At 41.7% G+C, this 22,522-nt stretch overlaps 2 protein-coding genes across 2 annotated transcripts in view; one reads left to right on the forward strand and one right to left on the reverse strand.

The window, feature by feature from the left end:
* Positions 1–18,117, forward strand: part of tomm34 (translocase of outer mitochondrial membrane 34) — a 26,708-nt gene extending 8,591 nt beyond the window's left edge. Inside the window, exons 4-7 of the mRNA XM_003220628.4 lie at positions 5,931–6,079; positions 9,855–10,002; positions 13,337–13,463; positions 16,439–18,117. Coding sequence (XP_003220676.1) covers positions 5,931–6,079; positions 9,855–10,002; positions 13,337–13,463; positions 16,439–16,543 — 529 coding nt within the window. The 3' untranslated portion in view covers positions 16,544–18,117. The remainder of the gene's footprint in view (positions 1–5,930; positions 6,080–9,854; positions 10,003–13,336; positions 13,464–16,438) is intronic.
* Positions 201–22,522, reverse strand: part of pabpc1l (poly(A) binding protein cytoplasmic 1 like) — a 67,026-nt gene continuing 44,704 nt past the window's right edge. Inside the window, exon 16 of the mRNA XM_008110085.3 lies at positions 201–22,441. The gene's annotated coding sequence lies outside the window, so the exon portion shown is untranslated. The remainder of the gene's footprint in view (positions 22,442–22,522) is intronic.

The raw sequence follows: 22,522 nt of genomic DNA on the forward strand, positions 1-22,522 counted from the left end.
GGTGGGAGGGCAGGAAGGGTGTTAATGGACTATGCCAATGCACTTGAGCACTTATGGACATTGCGGCATAATTAATATTCTTCTGCACTTTGACTATAAGCCATTACTACCTCTGACCCCAATGAAATCCCCTTTTACCCCAAGGATGCATTTGTCAGGACCCAGGCTGCAGAGCACCAATAACCTTGCACAGAGACCAGTCTCTATCTAATATCTTTATTAAGGAAATATATAAAAACAATAAAAACAAGTGAAGAATATAATTCAGAAGTAGACCTTTCAGATGAGGTCAATTATAGTCCAGAAATGTATTGTCCAATATAAGATATTAGAGTCCAAAGTTTTAATCCACTTGACCGAAACACACACTTTGCCAAGCAATAGTGTGGGGAAATAACAGAGTCTTTAAAGTCCAATGTAGCTAGACAACGAGGCTGGAAAATAAACTTGATTCTTGGCTGGATCCGTGACTAGAAGACGAGGCAAACATGAAACATGAACAGAGTCCAAGGAAGTCCGTGAGACAAGACAAGGCTGGAAACTTGATCCGGGAAACAAGGAACTGGGATTACGAAGTCCACACACGATCTCTCTCCTCAAGCTGAACAATTGACTCCGCAAAGTATCCCTGGCGCTAAGCACCTATATTGGGTCTCGTTTTCCCGCCAACAGAACTCTTTCCCTAGAGAACGAGAAGCGAAACCCAACTCTATCCAGATGTGTGACTCCTTAGAATTTCCCAAGGGAAGCAAGCCTAATCAGCTTGATTTCTGGCAGCAATGCGTAAACTCCTCCGCTGAGCCTCTCTGTTTCCCCTTTCCCGGGAATAAGATTCTTTTCTGGGAAACGGGGGGGAGTTCTGCCCAAAGCTTGTTTGGCTGAATTCTTGAGAACAAACATCAACATCCTGCAGGTGAGGAGACTCTGGCTCTGGCTGAACCGGCAAAATCCCATGTTTTCCTCTTCGTCTGTCACAATAGTACTAGGAACAGGACTACAAGGCCCATAAGTCATCACAGCATTAGCTCCCCACTTTAGCACGTGTCACTTTACAACCTTTAAGGTGAGAAGGGAGGGAGTCCCAGAACACATTATATATAGAACTTGGGTAACTCCCAAAGTGGGGGAGAGGAGAGAACTATCTTTATCTTTAAAGGGGAGAGAGCAGGTAGCAATAAAATAGATCACTGCTTAGGCTAATAGCTAGTCTTACCGCAATGACAGACCATGTAAGGGGGGGGGGGTCAACCAATGGCTGGGGGGCCCCCATCGAAGTAATCCAGGGGAGGGGGAGATACGGGAAAGGGAGGCATAAACCAATTCGGCCTAGGGAAAGAAGGAGAGTGCTTGTAGATTTAAAACGGCCTCCTGATATAGTAAAATTGGGTGCCCAGGTTGGCGGTCCCTCCAGTTTGAGGGTGGTGATGTTGAACGCCAGGTCTGTCAACGGAAAAGCAGCGATCATCCAGGATCTTATCCTGGATGAGCGGGCAGACCTGGCGTGCATAACGGAGACCTGGTTGGACGAGGCTGGGGGGGCCAATCTCACCCAGCTTTGTCCACCAGGCTATACCGTGCAGCACCAACCAAGATCTGGAGGAAGGGGAGGAGGGGTTGCAGTGGTCTACAAGGAGTCCATCCCCCTGACCAGGTGCCCCATCCCGCAGTCAACCTTGTTTGAATGTGCTCATCTGAGGGTAGGGGGCCGGGACAGTCTAGGGATACTGTTAGTGTACCGACCACCCCGCTGCACTACAGTCTCCCTGCCTGACCTAGCTGGGGTGGTCTCGGGCCTGGCGTTGGAGTCCCAACGGCTCATTGTGCTGGGGGACTTCAATGTCCATGCCGAGACCACTCTTTCCGGGGCGGCTCAGGACTTCATGGCCGCCATGGCAACCATGGGGCTGTCCCAATTAGTATCTGGCCCTACCCACAGAGCGGGGCACACACTTGACTTGGTTTTCTGCCAGGGATGGGAGGAAGGTGGCGATGTGGAGGAGCTCACCATCGCTCCGTTGCCATGGACCGACCATCACCTGGTCAGGTTTAGACTTACTGCGCCTCCCAACCTCCGCAGGGGTGGAGGACCTACAAAAATGGTCCGCCCCAGGAGGCTTATGGATCCGGATGGATTCCTGACGGCTCTTGGGGAGTTTCCCGCCACCTTGGCTGGTGATTCTGTCGATGCTCTGGTCGCCCTCTGGAACAAGGAGGCGACTAGGGCAATAGACACAATTGCTCCGGAACGTCCCCTCTCGAGTACCCGAGCTAAACCATCTCCTTGGTTCACTGAGGAGCTGGCAGCGATGAAGCGAAAGAAGAGGGAACTAGAGGGCATGTGGCGCTCTGAGCCGAGCGAGTCAAACCAAACACGGTTATGTTCCTATCTTAGGACATATGCCGCGGCAATAGACGCTGCAAAGAATTCTTTCTTTGCAGCTAATATTGTGTCCGCAACGAACCGTCCGGCGGAGCTGTTCCGAGTTGTCAGAGGTTTGTTATATCCCGTCTCCCAAGACGGGATCCCTGACAACTCGGCAGCCCGCTGTGAAGCATTTGCTCGGTTCTTTGCGGACAAAATTGCTTTGATCCGCTCTGGCTTTGACACCATATTAACGGCAGCTTCTGAGGATGTGACACGAGCACCTGCTTGTCCTGTTTTGATGGATTCTTTTCAATTGGTTGAGCTCGAGGATGTGGACAAGGTGCTTGGAGAGGTGAGGGCTACCACATGCATCCTAGACCCCTGCCCATCCTGGCTAGTGAGAGAAGCCAGAGGGGGATTGGCCGAGTGGGTGAAGGTGGTGGTGAATGCCTCCCTTCGGGAAGGCATTTTTCCAGCGAGCCTCAAATTGGCTGTGATCAAACCGCTGTTGAAGAAGCCATCACTGGACCCCACTCAATTGGAGAACTTTCGGCCTATTTCCAATCTCCCCTTTTTGGGCAAGGTCCTGGAACGTGTGGTGGCTGCACAACTCCAGGCATTCTTGGTTGACACTGATTTTCTAGATCCGGCGCAGTCTGGTTTCAGGCCGGGGCATAGTACCGAGACAGCCTTGGTCGCCTTAGTCGATGATCTACGCCGGGAACTGGACAGGGGGAGTGTGTCCCTGCTGGTTCTGCTGGACCTCTCAGCGGCCTTCGATACCGTCGATCACGGTATCCTTCTGGGGCGCCTTGCCAGGATGGGTCTCGGAGGTACTGTTTTGCAGTGGCTCCGGTCCTTCCTGGAGGGTCGTTCCCAGATGGTGTCATTGGGGGACACCTGCTCAACCCCACAACCATTGTCTTGTGGGGTCCCGCAGGGGTCAGTACTGTCCCCCATGTTGTTCAACATATACATGAAGCCGCTGGGAGAGATCATCCGGAGTTTCGGGGTGAGGTGTCATCTGTACGCAGATGATGTCCAGCTCTGTCACTCCTTCCCACCTGTCACTAAGGAGGCTGTTCAGGTCCTGAACCGGTGTCTGGCCACTGTGTCGGACTGGATGAGGGCCAACAAATTGAAATTGAATCCAGACAAGACAGAGGTCCTCCTGGTCAGTCGTAAGGCTGAACAGGGAATAGGGTTACAGCCTGTGCTGGATGGGGTCGCACTCCCCCTGAAGACACAGGTTCGCAGTCTGGGGGTCCTCCTGGACTCATTGCTGAGCCTGGAGCCCCAGGTCTCGGCGGTGGCCAGGGGAGCCTTCGCACAACTAAGACTTGTGCGCCAGCTGCGCCCGTTCCTTGGGAGGTCTGACTTGGCCACGATGGTCCATGCTCTGGTTACAGCTCGTTTGGATTACTGCAACGCTCTCTACATGGGGTTGCCTTTGAAGACGGCCCAGAAGCTCCAACTAGTACAACGGGCGGCAGCCAGATTAATAACTGGGGCGGCATACAGGGAGCATACCACCCCCCTGCTAAGCCAGCTCCACTGGCTGCCGATATGCTACCGAGCCCATTTCAAAGTGCTGGTCTTGACCTATAAAGCCCTAAACGGTTCTGGCCCAATTTACTTATCCAAACGTATCTCATATGAGCCAGCTAGATCCCTAAGATCATCTGGAGAGGCCCTGCTCTCAGTCCCACCTGCCTTGCAGGCGCGGCTGGTGGGACGAGGGACAGGGCCTTCTCGGTGGTGGCTCCCCGGCTGTGGAACACCCTCCCCACAAATATCCGACAAGCCCCAACTCTTCTGGGTTTCAGAAAGGCTGTGAAAACATGGCTGTGTGCACAAGCTTTTAACGAGTAATATGATAACGTCGACATGGTCCAATTGAAGGCTGAAGCATGAGGTTTTTAGACAAATGGAGCTAATTTACATATGTTTTAATTTTTATAATGTATTTTAATGATGTATTTTTATAGTTTTGATTGTGCGTACTGTTTTTGTTTTATTGTTGTGTTCTTGGCATTGAATGTTGCCAACTGTGTAAGCCGCCCTGAGTCCCCCCGGGCGAGAAGGGCGGGGTACAAATTCTGGAAATAAATAAATAAATACCTATTTATCTACTCACATTGGCATGTTTTCGAACTGCTAGGTTGGCAGAAGCTGGAGCTAACATCAGTCGCTCACGCCGCTCCCGGGGTTTGAACCTAGGGCCTTCAGCAAGTTCAGCAGCTCAGTGCTTTAACACACTTCGCCACCCGGGGCTCCTTAGGATCAAATTAGCCAACTTTTATTTACACAGATACATAATTTTTCTTACCTAGATTTAACAAAGCCTGGAATGGAGTCAAAGGCAAAGAAATAAAAACCTTGGATTTTTTTTTAAAGACCTTCTGTTACAGTAACAGAAAAAAGTATATCTTGGCAGCCAAGAATGATTTTATTTTGGGTTCCCAACTAGATAACTCCACAGCAGACTATTTTTCTTCATACAATTTAAATTGTTTCAGATTTGGCAGCATTATATATTTATTCCTGTGCCATCTTTATCTCAGTTTGGAACTCAAAAGTAGTTTACAGCAAATTAAAAACATGGTTTTATCTCATTTTTTAACAATCAGAAAATTATAATCAGATTAAAATATACAGCATTAAATATATATACACTTCAGCACATCCGTTTAAAAACAACAGTGCATTGCTTAGTTGAGGCAGGCCTCATACAATCACCCATCAAATGCATATTGGAACCAAAAAATCTTTACTTTTCTGCAAAAAACAAAGTAGGGAGGATACCAGTCTAACCTCTCTGAGGGGCAGCCACTGAAAAGGCCCTCGCCTAAGCTCGCAACAAATGTACTTGAGAGTGAGAAGAACTGAAAGCACAGGCTGGTTCAGAAGGGAGAATCTGATGCTTCAGAACCTGCACTTGAGAAGAAGTCTCATCTCCAAGGTTCAGTGGCAAAGCCCCTGTCATTCTCTTTGCTTCTGACTGCAACAGACTTTGTACTATCTAGTTGCAAAAGCATGAGAGAGCTCTGTCATTTTACACTTCTGCCACAACGAAATAATAATAATACTTTATTTTTGTATCCCACCACCATCTCCCCAAAGAGACTCGGGGAGGCTAACATGGGACCAATCCTAGAAAAAGACAAAAGTATAAACAAGTTAAAATATAAGTACAAGTACATGGAACAAGCGAAAGGGAGTATTTGTCAGATATGAGGCAGCAAGAATATTAATTGATCTTTGGCTTAGTATATACTGTAAGGACCCCTACAGACAATTCTTTCAGCACAGACTGTCTTTCTGTTCCTGAAGTTGAGACACACAATGGATGGGGTTAGTGTAGCTGCCAGTGATGCTTTCCAGATCTGAAAAGAAACACTTGTCTCTGTCCAGACACATTCTGAGTTACACCTATCCAGGTGTGCAAAATAATCACGTAGAGGTATTCAGAAAAAAAGGGATCATAACCACTTAAATTAGATGTCTTTTTCTGGAAAAGTGATCCTCAGGATATGGCTAAATTTAATAGAATTGTTTTTTCCAGAATGACCAAGGCTTTATTGGACAAAGATGGCCTTCAGTGGCGCCAGAAGCTGCCGCCCATCCCAACCGTTCCTGTTTCTGCTCAGAAAAGGTGGGAGCCACCTCCTGCTGGAAACAAAGTAAATGCTGCTGCTCCTGTAACAAATCAAGGTGAGAAATTCTGATGCTGTTAAGGAATATGAACGAAAAAAACAGGACAGGTTGAATATACCTTATTCAAAATGCTTGGGACCAAAATGTTCTGCATATTAAATTTTTAAAAGTTTTGGAATATTGTACTTGCATATACATAATGAGATATCTTGGAGATGAGACCCAAGTCTGAATGCAAAATCCATTGATGTTCATTTACACCTTGTATAATACCCTGAAGGTAATTCAATGTACAACATTTGAAACAATGATGACAAAGTTTATTTACATTGAATCTCCAGAAAGCAAAAGTGTCACTGTCTCAGTAGCCCATGTGGATAATTTTGGATTTTTTAGTATTTTGTATTTTCAGATAAGAAATACTCAGCCAGTACCAGAAGCTATCCAAGAATTGGTTAATTTGTGTTACCACCCATGCTAAAGATCACATAGTCTTCTTTAATAGTATCGACCATTTAGACCAGGGGTCCCCAAACTAAGGCCCGGGGGCCGGATGCGGCCCTCCAAGGTCATTTACCTGGCCCCCGCTCTCAGTTTTATAATATAATATTTTTATATCAGTTTTAATAATATAATATATTGTATATACATATTATATTGATAATAATATTATGTTATACAATATAATACTAATAATAATACCATATAATAATATTAATTATATGTTATATATTACATATTATATAATAGTATAGTGGTATAGTTCAATATAATATTATATAATGCTAATATTGTGCTATGCTAATAATATAATATATTGCATGTACATACAGCTGCTCTGAGTCCCCTTCTGGGTGAGAAGGGTGGGATATAAATGTAGTAAATAAATGCAGTAAATAAATAATTAATTTTAGACTTAGGCTCAGCCAAAGTCTGAAATGACTTGAAGGCACACAACAACAACAATCCTAATTAACTTGACTATTTCATTGGCCAGTAGCAGGCCCACACTTTCCATTGAAATCCTGATAGGTTTATGTTGGTTAAAATTGTTTTCATTTTTAAATATTGTATTGTTCTTTTGTCATTGTTGTTGTTGCACTACAAATAAGACATGTGCAGTATGCATAGGAATTTGTTTGTATTTTTTTTCCAAATGATAATTTGGCCCCTCAACAGTCTGAAGGATTGTGGACCGGCCCTCTGCTTAAAAAGTTTGAGGACCCCTGATTTAGACTCATTATATCTTGCCTGAAGCCCAAGATAGGCTCCCTTCATTTTCAGCTTATCTCTTTAACCTGTTCAGGTTTCATTTCCTTCTAACTTCCTGATTTCTTTAAATTCCAGTTCTGGTTTTTTTTTGTTTTGTTTTTTTTGTTTTTTGCATAAAACAGTTCATATCCCCATTTAAAAAAATTGTGTATGTTTTTTGTGCAAACATTATAGGGGCTGTGCAAAAAACCTGCACACAAGCATGGGTTTCTAAAAACAGTGGCCCATTTTACACAATAAATGTGTTTTCCCCTCACAAAAATAGTGTGAAAAACAGTTATTTCCAGAAACCCATGTGAGCATTTTGTGCTTAATTGCTGGGGCTTTTGCACAAAACCAAGCAATTTTGCAGAAAAAGTGGGTAGCAAGAAGCTTTGTTTTCTGTGGAAAAAAAAACATTTTGTGCAAAAAGCCAAGTGTGCACAGAATAATTTCCCAAACATTTTGTATTTATGAATATTCAATTAAAATAGTGCAAAATTCTCACTTTGGAAGTATTCCTTCCAACCAGGTTTCCCATGTCTTGGGAAACTCAGTTTGAAGGTGGAAAATGAATACAGTTATTATTTTCATCCCAAGTGCAGGTGTGAAAGTATAAATTTCTTGTTGTTCATTTCACAAATTCTTGAGATTCTAAGGTGTTACTGCATAATACAAAAAGATGAACTGTTCTAGTGTTTTTAAGTTGCCTTATGCCACTTTTCTCTTCAAATGGAGCTGAACAATCAGTGGAAATAGCTTGCTTTTTTAAAAAAAGTTGCAATTTTATACTCTAGACAGGGGCGGCTGAAGCTATAAGCTGGGGAAACATTTGTGGGTGCTGCCGTATCCACTAGGGGCACCATTGAGGCGCCTGGAAGGGAAGGGGGAGGAATTGCCTGAATGACGGGCAGCCCCTGGCGGTCTGTCATTCAGGCGGCTCTGCCCCGTTCCCTTCCCAGCGGAGCCCTCTGCAAGGCTATTCAATGGACTGTGGGAGAAGCAGCAGCAGCAGCCGCCTTCCTCTCGCTTGGCCCCCCAGCCTTCCTCTCCTCTGGTTCTTCCTGCAAGATGCCCCCGAGGAAGCAGCAGGAGGGAGGGAGGAAGGGAGGGAGACTGCTTCCTTTTTCACCAACTCCTTCTTGCCTCCCTTCCTTTACTGCAGGAAGGAAGTAAAGAAAGAGGCAGAGATACTTTTTATTTTTGAATTCTCCCTTTCCTCTGCATCCTGCTTCTTTCTTCCTCTTCCAACTCCTTTCTTTCCTCCCTCCTCTTCTCCCCCATTGAGAGGTGCTTTGATTGCTTTTGTTGCATGAAGACAGAAGCTTGCACCAGGCCACACCCACTTTCTCATCGCTCCTTGCCCTCCCTCCCTCGCTGCCTCTTGCCTTCTTGCTTTGCCTTGGTGGCTCCCTTCCTGCCTTCCTTCTTTCTCAGAAGCCCAGTGTTTCCAAGACCTCCTAGGCCAGCTCCGCCTCCTTCACGAAGCTGGCATCCGCCCTCCAGCACAGCATCCAAGATGGTGAGAGACAGACAGGGCCCCCTGGGGCACGTGCAGTGCCCCCTCCCTGCCTTTGCCCTGATTGGTGACCAGCCAGTGCTTCAGAAATGTTTTTCAGTGCCCAAAATATATATCTTTAATATTGAGGCTGGGTGGCCATCTGTCTGGGGTGTTTTGATTGTGCTTTTGCTGCATGAAGGCAGAAGGGGTATTGGACTAGATAGCCCAAGGAGTCTCTTCCAACTCTATTATTATCATCAATAATATTGAGGCTGGATGGCCATCTGTCAGGGGGTTTTTGATTGTGCTTTTGCTGCGTGAAGGCCAAAGTGGTTGGACTAGATAGCCCAAGGGCTTTGGTACTCGAGAGGATTTGGGCATCAGTTCCCAGTTGGAAACTAGGAAGGTCCAGCATGGGAGAAAACTTATCTGAGGCAAGTGTAAATGGTGCAGTTGGCCAGCTTGATTATCATCTAATGACCTTAGAGCTTCAAAATCTGGCTTCTTCCTGCCTGAGGGAATCACAGAGGGAATCACACAGAGAAGCCATTGAAATCCACAAGCATGTGGACATTTTCAACAAGGGCACAAAATGGCAGACGCAGATAAATAGGAATTACCCCTTTCCCTTCATTTTCCTCCTTGGCATCGTTTTGTGTGGCTTTTAAATATATACACATTGAGTGCAATAGAAAAGCACATTTTGTTTCCATGCACAAAATTATTTAATTATTAGGATCATATCTTGTGTCCCAAGATATGGTATATAGAAAGATATGAGGGGTGTGTGTGTGTATATAAATATATGTATATATGAAATATGTGTGTGTGTGTATATATATATATGTATATATATATAGCGTATATAAAGTGTATTTTTCAGTGATTGGTTGGGGGGGGGATACTTTTTGCTTACACTTGAAAATTACCTAGGGCTAGCCCTGACTCTAGAACACCTAGTGCCAGATAATTTTCACGGTATGTTTATACCTTTCACCCTGTTCCACTAAAATGACAAATGTGTTAATTTTCTGGTGTTGTTTTTATATAGCTCTGTTTTTTCTTTAATATGAATTTCAGTGCCTACAGCTGCTACAACCAAACAAGCAAACACATTGAAACTAGAAGGAAATGAATTTGTAAAGAAGGGCAACTATAAGAAAGCTGTAGAAAAGTACACACAGAGTTTAAAACTTCACAAGCTTGAATGTGCAACTTATACTAACAGGTAATGCTCATATAACTATATAACATGTAAATGATCAACATCCCCATTTCAAGAAATTAAATTCCATGCACCCAAGTGTCAGAATATTGGGGAACTTCTTTGAATAAAAGTTGTCTGTCTTTCACTCAAAAAAGCTACAGGAGAGGTTTTTTGTGTGGACATTTCAGTGACGTGCAACATGTACATGCCTATATCCCTTTTCCCCACCTGTGAATATGTCTTCTTGGATGAGGCTGGAAGTGCCTTTAGAAAACATGCAAGATGTCTGTCTTACTATTTAACATAGTTTGCATTTATTCTCTTATCTCTTAAACCAAACCACAGGAAAGAAATCTTTAGCTCTATGCCAAATTTTGTACACAGATGGTTCTAATCCAGTTTGGTATTTCTCTTTCAGCTATATGGGGATCCCTTATTTCTACCTATATGATATAATGTTTTAGCCAAACAGAGCCTATATTGGGTTGATGTATGTCTTTCGGGCTGTGTGGCCATATTCCAGAAGTATTCTCTCCTGACGTTTCACCCACATCTATGGCAGGCATCCTCAGAGGCTGTGAGGCATGGATAAACTGGGCAAGGAAGGAAAAAATATATATCTATGGAGAGTCCAGGGTGTGACAAGAGTTCTTTGTTAGTTGGAAGCCAGTGTTAATGTTTCAGTTAATCACCCTAATTAGCATTGGAAAGGTTTGTCTCTTGCCAGGGGGGCATCCTTTGTTAAGAGTCATTAGCCGTCCTTGGGGCTCCTCTGCCCTCGAGTGTTGCTTCCCATCTACTGTTTTGATTTTTGAGTTTTTTAATACTGGTAGCCAGATTTTGTTCATTTTCATAGTTTCCTCCTTTCTGTTGAAGTTGTCCACATGCTTGTGGATTTCAATGGCTTCTCTGTGTAGTCTGACATGATAGTTGTTGGAGTGGTCAAGCATTTCTGTGTTCTCAAATAATATACTACTGTGTCCAGGTTGGTTCATCAAGTGCTCTGCTATGGCTGATTTCTCTGGTTGAATTAGTTTGCAGTGCCTTTCATGTTCTTTGACTTGTGTTTGTGTGCTGCATTTGGTGGTCCCTATGTATACTTGTCCACAGCTGCATGGTATCCGATAAACTCCTGCAGAGGAGAGAGGATCCCTCTTCTCTTTCACTGACCGTAGCATTTGTTGGATTTTCTTTGTGGGTCTGTAGATAGTTTGTAGGTTGTGCTTCTTCATCAGTTTGCCTATGCGGTCAGTGGCTCCCTTGATGTATGGTAAGAACACCTTTCCTCTGGGTGGATCTTTGTCTTGACTCTCATGGCTTGTTATTGGCCTTGCAGCTCTTCTGATGTCTTTGGTGGAGTATCCATTGGCCTGTAGGGCCCAGTTTAGGTGGTTTAGTTCACCTTGGAGGAGGTTAGGTTCGCAGATTCTTTGTGCACGGTCCGTCAGGGCTTTGATTGTGCTTCTTTTTTGACCTGGGTGATGGTTGGAGTTTTTATGAAGGTATCCATCTGTGTGTGTAGGTTTTCTGTAAACTGTGTGGCCCAATTGTTGATTGGGTTTGCGGATGACCAGAACATCTAGAAATGGCAGTTTTCCTTCCTTTTCTTTTTCCATGGTAAATTGGATGTTTGGGTGGATGCTGTTAAGGTGGTCCAGGAACTTGCTGAGTTCTTCCTCTCCATGGCTCCAAATTGTGAAGGTGTCTTCTATGTATCTGAACCAAACAGTTGGCTTTTTGGGTGCTATATTGCTTCCTAAAATACAAATATTTTTTAAAAATGTAGAAGTAAATTTTCATGCAAGTCTGTTCCAGCACAATAGCAATAAATGGTCTTATAGCACTTTTAAACTAAGATTTTTTTTAGGATTGACTTTTGTAAAATGGTCCTGTTACTTAGAAGCACCTGATTCACAAAAGCTTCGCTAAATCTGTTAGCAATTAGAGATAGCATAAGATGTTCTTTTCCTGAAGAAAAAAAACCATTCTATACTAGTTTAGGAGGGCTCCTTACCATCTTCCAGAGAAGCCTTTTAAGGGAGAAGAAGGGATACAGTTATGGATCATCTATTATTGTTACCTTTACTCTTTTATATATGTAGCTGTTCTATAATTGAAGTTCTCCAAGCAGCTTATCAAACACAACAATAAAAATTAACATTTCAATAAATTCTGTGTAAGGTAGAGAAAATTATTAAAAGTAAAACACAGTTAAAATGTACTCTCCAAAAATGAGACAACAGGCTCATGCTAACAAACATATGCTATATAAAAACACCCTCCTTGAATTATTAAATTATATCAAAGGTCTTCCTGTCAGTAGCTCCCTAAATGTAAATATTTCTGCACCTGATGCCAGGAATACCATAAAGATGGGACCAAGCAGGGAAAATACTGTATATCATTTAAACCACTGCTTCTTAAACTGTGGGTCCCAGCCCGAAATGTGGTTCCATTAACTCGATATTGGGCTCTCAAAATTTGGTAACAGTAAAAGATTTCTGGACGTACTTATTTTAGACATTTATATGAATTTGTTGTTCAGTGTTTACTGCAGGAGATGCTTTCAACTTGGACTTCATAAAAAGGAGAACCAGCCTGTTTAATAAGCCTTGCAAATACTGATTGATCACTAAATGTTTTTATACCTATTTTATATACTTATATCCCTGGGTCATGTCAAAATTTTGTGGGCCAAAAGGGGTCGCGAGTGGAAAAGTTTAAGCCCTGATTTAAACCTTTCCTCATAGAAGCTTTGAGCATAGAAAGTATGGAAAAAATTGAACTGCATACTGCTGGGCTTCAGTGACCAGCATTAGAAGAGATGCTGCTTCAGTAAGGGTTTTTATTGAATATATCAATGAGCCACTCCTGTTCTTATTTCTGCTGTGTCTTAAGAGATCAGTGGTAAGCATAATCCATGGAGGGCACTAGATGGGAACGTGCTGGACATTCCTGGACATTATATGTCTGATTTGCCTGGGTAGACTAATGCAGTGCAAATTCATAGCCCCAAGCTCTTTTACTCAATATATTTGCTTGAATTCTATTGTAATGAAAGCTGTTAAGATATGCAGGTTGGAGTCTTTTCTTTCAGAGTGATCTAGATATATTATCTAATCACAGGATATAAGCTGTAATGTATTGTGCAATTCTTCAGAAGCTTGTTGCAAATAAAATCGTTTATCAAAACATGTTGACTAACTCATAAGAATTTAACTTCCTTTTGCAATAAAGATTTATTTACAGATTCTTGTAATATTCAAGTATCATTCTTTCTAATATTTGAATCATATAATTTCAGCTCAGGATTGCTGTTTTCAAATACATTTAACACTCACTGTCTGCCTTCCAGGGCTCTTTGCTACCTGAATTTAAAGCAGTACAAGGAAGCGATTCAGGACTGTTCGGAAGCACTTAAAATAGATCCAAAGAACATCAAAGCATTTTATAGACGAGCTCAAGCATACAAAGAACTTAAGGTAAGGTGCCTGAGAAATATAGTTTAGAAAGCCTCCCATTTTTTAAGCTTTATCTGGTCACTTTTTACATTGTTTTCATTATGCAAAGCACTGTACTAGCAGTGCTTTAAACTTATATTCCTATAGAGAAAGCCACATATTTTTCAGATACAAAACAGAGTCTGAAAATTATGTCTGTTCAAAGGATCCCCTGACGTTTTTCTCACTTTGAAAGTTACTACCCAAAGCATCACTTTCATTTTTCATTTTGACCAGACTCTTCCTTAAAGCAGTAGTATAACGACCAAAAGGAGAGGAAAGGAGATAATACATTTCTCTTCTGTCCATTTGTGCTTCCAGGTGTTGTTTTGTACCCCAAATGCTGCCTTGCCAGTTCTTAATAATGTGTTTTGTATCTCTAGTCCCACCATCTTTTTCCAGAAATTTGAAAAATAAATTGTTTAGAAGGGAGACCCTAAAAGTGTATTGGATTATCCCTTAAGGAGGAGTGGGCACAAGGATGTACAATTGCATTAACTGGAAGAAATTTATTTATTACATTTTCATGCTATGCATCAGTATTTAAATACCAAATGTTCATACACCCCATCATGGCTTTAAATAGTAGCATTTTGAAATGGGATTGGAACTTGAATAAATACCATTGCAGAAAACAAAATGCCGGAATGACGTGATCATATCTACCAATCCCCACTAATAATTTCAGCGCCCTAGCCAAAGGCTACCAAGCCATTTCCAAAGGCATCCCCATTACTGTTATCTAATTGGAATGTCACAGATCATTGGAAATAACTTAAATCACTTTAATATATAGAGGGACCTAGCAATCTATCCAAGAGATGCCAAATGACTACTGGCAGCTGGCAGCTTGACAGGCTCAGGTATTCGGTTCCAATCCTAAAATTAGGTTTATGAGAAAAGTTACTCCTTAGACTTTGGGGATCTCTAGTGGGGATGTGCATAATTTAGTTTTGAATGATTCAGCGGATTTGGTTGCTGAATGCATGAAAATGGGCATGGTGTGGGGCAGACAATGCCTTAGCCGGTACAGATCACAGCAGCCAGATCTTTTCGGCTAACGGGGGCTAATAATGGGGACCAATGGGGCTAAGCGGCGCACTACCTGAGGCAGCGCCGCCTTGCTAATCAGGAAAGCTGCAGCTCCTCCTTTACTTTCGTCCCTGGCAGGCTCCTTCATTCATACCTTCCTGACCCCCCCCCCTCACACACACACCTGCTTGAGGCAAATGGGAACTCGCTTTCCCAGCAGCACTTTGTGCGGCGCAAGCATGGAAGGAGCTTTGTGCTCCCTCCGGGGCATGATGGGAGTTGAGGTTTTTCCTCTGTTTCTCTTTTTTCTTTCTCAGCCAATCAGAGGCCTGGTTGACTGTGTCTGTCCAATTTCTTCCCCTCTTGTGGTGTTTGCTTGGGACTTCAATTCCCAGAACCCCCTTTTGTTGTTTTTTAAATTAAAAATATGATAAAAACTTTAAAAATTCCAAAAAACTAGTGGATTGGTGAAATGTTCTGAAACTTGGCTGGCTTGCAGTAGAAAATGTGGCCTATTAATGAGGTGGATTTCATGCTGATAGGCCTAAAAATGACGGAGAAATGAGCCTCTGAAGTTTCCCAATTGGTGCCAGTAGACAAATCTTTCTGGCATGAAAACAGAAATCCTTCCTCAACTTGGGAAGTTCCCTGAAAACAGAACAGGGGGCAGTCAAAAACCGGACACCAAAAAAGACACGGGTTTTTGCCAAATTGCACACCCCTAATCTCTAGTCCCTTGCACAGCTTTGATCTCTTTTACATTTAAGGTCAAAATATTGCATGTTACTCGATTACAGCCACTATGTTTTTAAGGTATTCAGTTGTTTAGCTACAGTTGACAAAATTTCAGATTAAAATATGATGTAAACACAACTTTAAAGCAGCTGCTCTTCTCGTAGTCCATAAGGAAATATCCCAAGAATATATTTTTTTCTGTTATTCACAAGACAGATTCCCTTGTATTTGCTCTGTAAGTACCTATGCTACAGTCTTAGAGGTTTTCATATGCAGAGTATCCAAAATGTCTGCATACATTGGAAGAATCAAACTCATATGTAATAATTTATATTACATAGTATATTTTTATATTAGTATATTTAGAAAATACTTGTGGGGCCACTTAAAAACCATGGTGGAGAAGGAAAAGATTAGAAACATGGATCATTTTAAGGAATGTATTTGAAATGCAATTACTTGCATAACAACAGATATCTTAGGACATGTTCACCATGCGTGGGGGAGAAGATCTTGTGTGTAGAAAGAGGTGGCCAACAGAATATTTTGTACATATTTTGTGATGTTTTGTAAATAAAGGTACATTTAGCTACAATTTCCCATTTTTCCTGTGTGCTGTGATTTTTGGGACATACGTGGCCTTACTATATTAATGAAAGACCATGCAAAACTATATAATGTGTGCATTCTTGATTGTCAGAGATCTTACTGATAATTATCTACTGTCATGCTCTGTCTAGCTAATAGCATGGGCTAACACATTCAAACACATCTCAGTACCTATTGTAAAAAGATTAGTATACAGAAGTGGACACCACATCTTGGGATTTCATATTGCCAGATTGGTTGAAAAAAATGCCAGCATGGAATTTGGCTTTGGACAGCACTCCTGACTTGCAGAATGCAAAATTTTTACGTCCATGGGTTGATATTTGAGTGTGTCAGGAGTTAAGCAAGGAGATTGTCTGAGATTAAACACGAATAACCTATTGATGTGGTTTACAAGCAGTGATGATAAGAGGACAGAGCTGCTGTAGTGGCCAAAGAAACAAAGGCACTAAAATGTCTTCAACCAAAAGAAACTGCATTACATATAGTGATATCATCCTTCAATTCTTCCAATGTTAATAGACTTTGTTTCTAAGGAACTAGCACTCTACCTAATTAATACATGTTTTCTTTATTTCCAGGACTACAAATCCAGCAAAGCAGATATCAACAGCCTCTTGAAAATTGAACCAGAAAATGGTGCTGCTAAGAAATTACTGCAAGACCTAAACAAACTCTTAAAATAAGAGTGGCTTAATAACTGTTTTGAAGATGACATGTTTTTCTGGTTTTTAAAAAACACATGGACCAGGCTGAGTACAGCTGCAGACACCACCTTCCAAATCTTGTGATATCTGCCTTATCCCTTGCTTTATACGAGATGTTCATCCTTTCTTCTAAAGCCTTTTGAAAGTTCAGTGTGACTTCTTGAGATTTATAGCTTTCTAGCAAAATAGCTCCTGCAATTCTCTGTCCTAGGAAAAAAATGTTTCTAATTGTTGGAAAACATTACCAGCACTTAGAGCAGCCCTGATCAAACATGCTTATTTCAGCTGTATGTTTGCTCAGAAAGAAACGCTTTAAGACTTTGGCAGTGGATGTATATACTTTTGATATCAGCACAGTCCAAACTTAAAACTTGGAGGAATAGTGACAGGTAGAAGTTAGGAGGGTAAAAATAGTCTGTACTTGCCTTATGTTTTGCGCACTACACTCCCAATGGAGAGCACTTAGTCTTGAGAAAATTACTTGGAAATCTAAAGCTGCTTTTGTCCTTTACCAAAGAGCTTAGTACAGTGTTATCCTTTGTGTGTGTGTACCTTTTGCATTCAAAATCTTCAGTTCTTGTTCATTAGGGTAAGTTACACTTGCCTTTTGTTTAAATATGTTTCATGTTTGCATATGCTTGTTACTGTACCGCACTTACCCCCATTGTACACATGTCAAAGTAGTTGTAGTTGGAAGTTCGCACTGTGGAAGATCCAAATGAGTAGAGATTGGTTTAGAGTTTCAGAGGCAGAGAAGTAATGTTAAATATCTGCCTACAACAATACTGTTCTTAGGCCTACATCCCATAAATGGCAGGTGATTATTTATAATGAGTTCTAGTACTTCAGATTATACCTCTGATTTCATTTGAATAAATTTAAAAACCCATTCAGGAGGACAGGAATAAGTGTTTCCTAGCAGTTGGAAGTACTAAAGCTTCCACCAATCTCAGCCAACACAGTGGTGAAAGCTATGGGGATTTGCAGTCCAACCATAACTGGAAGACAATATGTTTCCAATCCCTGCTGTTAGTTGGCAGAAGATAATCATGGCCTAGTATTCTTACTACCCTGCTGATCTTCTACATGTACTCTATTACAGAGGAATGATGAATTACAATAACATCCATGTGCCAGCTGGTATCTCCAAAGACTGTGTAACTCACTGTTTAAGAATAACCTCAAATGTTCCACAGCAACAGCAAAAGGTGTAGCTTCCTTATATTTTGCTCTCCACCTTCTTGGAGCAAGGTTTCTAGTTGAGTCACCTATCTTGGGTGGAGGGGCACCCCACCCTTTCCAGGGAGCTTACTTCCTTTTGAGCTTCTGGCTACAAGGCTATACAGGAGAGAGCTTTGCATGTTGCCTCTCAATACAGTCCTGCAACCTTGAGTTACTACTGTTAATGTTGCACTGAATATAGAGCTGGTGCCTGTCTCTCCTCCCTCTGAGAAGATTTAAAGGAAAAGAATGGCTGTCTGCAGATCTTTTATTTAAGTTTTCTCTCTTTTAGCCTCAGGACAAGAAATAAAGCTTGTTTTTAAAATGATAAATCTGTCTATCTGGTGTTAATTTGAAGTTATACAACTTATACAATAAAGTTTGCCTTTGTTCCTATATGGTAAAAGTGTTTTGTAGAACTGGGGGGCTGCTTTGTCCATTCAACACCACTGGTTCAGGTTTCAACAGGCAGCAAAATGGTCCCCCAGCAATTTGCCAGTGGACGTTAAAATGCACTTTAAAGCAAGAGACAAAAAGATTGCACACTTTCTGACTAAGCTGAATCATGCGTGTAGGTGGTTTCCAGAAGTGTGAGTGAACTTGGAAACATGGTGAGTTCTCCCTTCGTTCCCCTTTTAAAACTAAAGCAGAAAGGAGGGATGCTACTGAAGTATAGCTATGACATTAGACATCAACAGGTTACAGTGCATATTGGCCATTCTATGTTCTAATGGCAGGTGCACTCCCATTTACTATATTTCTGATTGTGCTCCAGGACAACACTACATAAATGATATCTTCTAGGGAATAAGACTTATAAAACTGGTAGCTCTCGGTCCCACCCCCATCTCAAGTACGGCTGGTGGGAATGAGAGAGGGCCTTCTTCGTGGTCGTCCCCCACCTCGAGGACTCCCTAAAGAAATCAAACTGCCCTCCCCTCCTTAAAAAAACAACTGAAGACCTATTTATGCTCACTAGCATATGGAGAGGAGATCACTGCCGGGCCCCTGGCTGAGAACTATCGTATTTGGACCTTCCTAGTCCACGCCAGCCCAATGGTCATTGTTTGACCACATAACCAACCTACACTAAACTAGTTGGCTGTTGTAAATTAATGTGGATGTTTATTTGGATTTTAAGTTACTATATAATTTTGTTTGACTACATGTAGTTCAATTTATTGATGTCAGGATTAATTTACTGATGTTAGGCTTTAATTTGATGTTAGGTTTTAATATTTTTATATGTGGGGTTTCTCTGAGATTATATGTCAGTATTGGTTTGTTTACGGAGGCACTGAATGTTTGCCATTGTATGTTGGAATCTTCCCAGAGTCCTCTTGGGGAGATAGGACGGAATACAAATTAAGTAGTTGCCAGTGGATGTTAAAATGCACTTTAAAGCAAGAGACAAAAAGATTGCAGTTGTTATTATTTTATTATGACACAGCAAACAAGATAGATATGCTGGATTTCATATCAGAAAATCACAAGTCAAACACTTCCCAAGTGTCTAGGACTGTGTGATGTATTTTCGGATGATGCGTGCAGATCCCAGAAGGGTGGCCTTTTGCAGTTGGCAGATCGTAATTTTGTCAATGTCTATTGTTTCCGAATGCTGGCTGAGATCTTTTGGCATGGCACCCAATGTGCCGATGACCACCGGGACCACCTGTACTGGTTTCTGCCAGAGTCTTTGAAGTTCAATCTTGAGGTCCTGATAGCGGCTGAGTTTTTCCTGTTGTTTTTTGTCAATGCGACCGTCACCTGGGATGGCGACATCAATGATCCAAACCTTTTCCTTTTCCACAACTATGATGTCTGGTGTGTTGTGTTCCAGAACTTTGTCAGTCTGGATTCGGAAGTCCCACAGACAGTATCTTTGTGTGCTCATTTTCCAATACTTTTGCAGGTTTGTGATCCCACCAGTTCTTTACTGCTGGGAGGTGGTACTTGAGGCATAAGTTCCAATGAATCATTTGGGCCACATAGTTGTGCCTCTGTTTGTAGTCTGTCTGTGCGATTTTCTTACAGCAGCTGAGGATATGATCAATAGTTTCGTCGGTTTCCTTGCACAATCTGCATTTTGGGTCATCATCTGATTTTTCGATCTTGGCCTTAATTGCATTTGTTCTGATGGCTTGCTCCTGGGCTGCAAGGATCAGGCCTTCTGTCTCCTTCTTCAGTGTCCCATTCGTGAGCCATAGCCAGGTCTTCTCCTTATCAGCTTTTCCTTCAATTTTGTCAAGGAACTTTCCATGCAATGTTTTGTTGTGCCAGCTGTCAGCTCTAGTTTGTAGTGTGGTTTTTGTGTACTGGTTTTTTGTCTGTTGTGCTTTGAGGAGTTTCTGATTTTTGACTTCAATCAAAGCAGGTTCTTCACTTTGCTTTACATATTCTGAAATAGTTAACAGCAGGCTAGTTTTGACTGACAGCCTGTTGTGATTGTTATGACCTATCAGAATTGATTTCCTGCCTTTGAGGGTTGGAACTTCCTCTGGACAGAGGAATGTGTGTCTTATCTTATCTGTGGAGTTCGGCTTGAGCTTTCGCTGAAGATGGACAATGAATGCTATGCTCTGAAGCCGAGAAATGCAAACTGTAAATAGACATGTAAATAAAGTTAATCAACAGTTGGACTTCGTCTGCTGGAGTGTTTTGTTTGACCAGTGCTGTTTCTCAGCATGGGAATTCAGTCTGGAGAAGGAGGTGAGACGTGGATGATGATTTTTGGAATTCACTCTGCACACCATCATCCCCTGACAGATATCAGTGCTAAAGATTTGGACAGAGACCGGATTTCAGTTTCCGTTTTCCCATACAGCTTCAGGTCATCCATGTACATCAGATGCAAAATTTTATTGCTAAAATGATCTGAAGCAGATATTCATCAAAAGAAACAACTGCCAAAAATGAATATCTGTTATCCACAAGGATTCAGATTACACTCTTTCCCATCATTTGCAAAACCAGCATCAAACATAAAAAACAGGTCTCTGAATTTGGCTGGGCAGAATGATTTTGAAAGGCAGAATTATAGTATCCTGTTTCTTAAAATGTGTGTGACTTGTGTTTGATTATCAAACTTTCTGTGTGTCCATGAGGCTTTGGATTACACCTAGTTACCAACTTACTATTACCTCATCACTGGCCATTCTTTTAAAGTCAATAAGAAGAGTGACTCCACGTGTATGTCCTTAGAGAGTAGCATTCCTTTCTATATTGTAAAGGCTTAATGAAGTAACAACAGCCTTATGGCCTTCCAGAAGTTGGACCTTCATTTCTATCAGATCCAGCTAGCTTCGGGGAGGGGGGGGGGTGATGCTAGGAGCTGCTCCAGCAACAACTGAAGGAACACAAAGTGACCCCCCACCTGGATTGATAGCAAACAAGTATGATCACTTATTAATCAGGATTAGGGAGAATGGGAAAGCAGTTAAAAGATCAAGACTGTTAGTTAAATTAGCACAACTAATAACATGTCATAATATTAATAGATTGGACGAATATTCATAATTAAAATAATGGCTACTTGCCCTTTTAAAGCCTTCAACATACTTCATAGACCAGGCTTAATTATGGACTCTGTAACACCTTTGAGATTGAAATGAACGTTGGTAGCAGAAACTTCCATAGACTTAAGTCCATCTCTTCAGATGTATCTAATAACATAAACTTAAGTCTATGAAAGCTTATGCAGCCAACTTCTTTCAGTTAAGTCTCAAAGGTACTACAAGATCCCTTTGCATACTGGTTCAGACTAACACAACTATCTTTAATTTATTGCTTTAATTAGCTGTTTTACTTCCAAGCTGTCAGCCATGTAGGAAAATCAAATGTTTTAACTATCATTTCACATCCTAGGAGAGGCCGTGTCTCAGGCAATGTATTTCATTACCAGGATTTCCTGAAAGCAACCTGATTTCTAGAGGCGTAAGCATGAATTGAAGAAGCAGAATTGTGCCTGTGTTTGTGTCGCTAGGAACAGAATCATGATTTGAAGCAGAACAAAAATCCCTATAAGGTTTGCTTATGAAATCCTTTATGTGTCATGTAGGTATGCCAGTCTGCAGTCCTTTCCTGATAAAGCTAAGATCACTTTGGGCTCTCCAACTGCTCATGTCTGGAGGGTTTTGAATCTACTCCTGAACCAAAAAAGAGCATTTGTTTATGCCACTTAACCAAAGAACATTGAAGGGAAACATCTAAAGAAGAACACAGTTTGGTGAAGTGAAGCTCTTTATCATGTCAACAGCAAGAACAAATAAAATATCCATATATGCCTTGATAGTGGTCTAAGATTAAAGCTACTAAAAATGACCAGCATTGCAACTTAACTTTACAATCAACAGAACAAAAAGAAACATTTTGTTCCATTTCATTATCCTACTAAATTACCAAACTATGATCCCCACCTATTAGGGTTGCCAGATAGGCACTTGTGAATAAATACAGACATAATTTAAACCAAAGTAGAGTGAAATGAAAACAAATTTGAAATGGATCTGAAGTGCATAACTAAAGTGTAATCACATAGAGCTACATTTCTGTGTGAACCTGTGTATATACACTATGCAGAAAGTTTTTACAGCAAATAGAGGAAGCCTTTCATCCATGGTGTTACTTTCTTCAGCAGGGATGTCCACCTTCTTTTTCCTGCAAGACATACTTTAATGTTACATTGAGAAATGCCATGGTTATTCCAACCTTCCAAACACTTTGATATGTGCACATAGG

Source organism: Anolis carolinensis, chromosome 4 (assembly GCF_035594765.1).
Source record: "Anolis carolinensis isolate JA03-04 chromosome 4, rAnoCar3.1.pri, whole genome shotgun sequence".
NCBI lineage: Eukaryota > Metazoa > Chordata > Lepidosauria > Squamata > Dactyloidae > Anolis > Anolis carolinensis.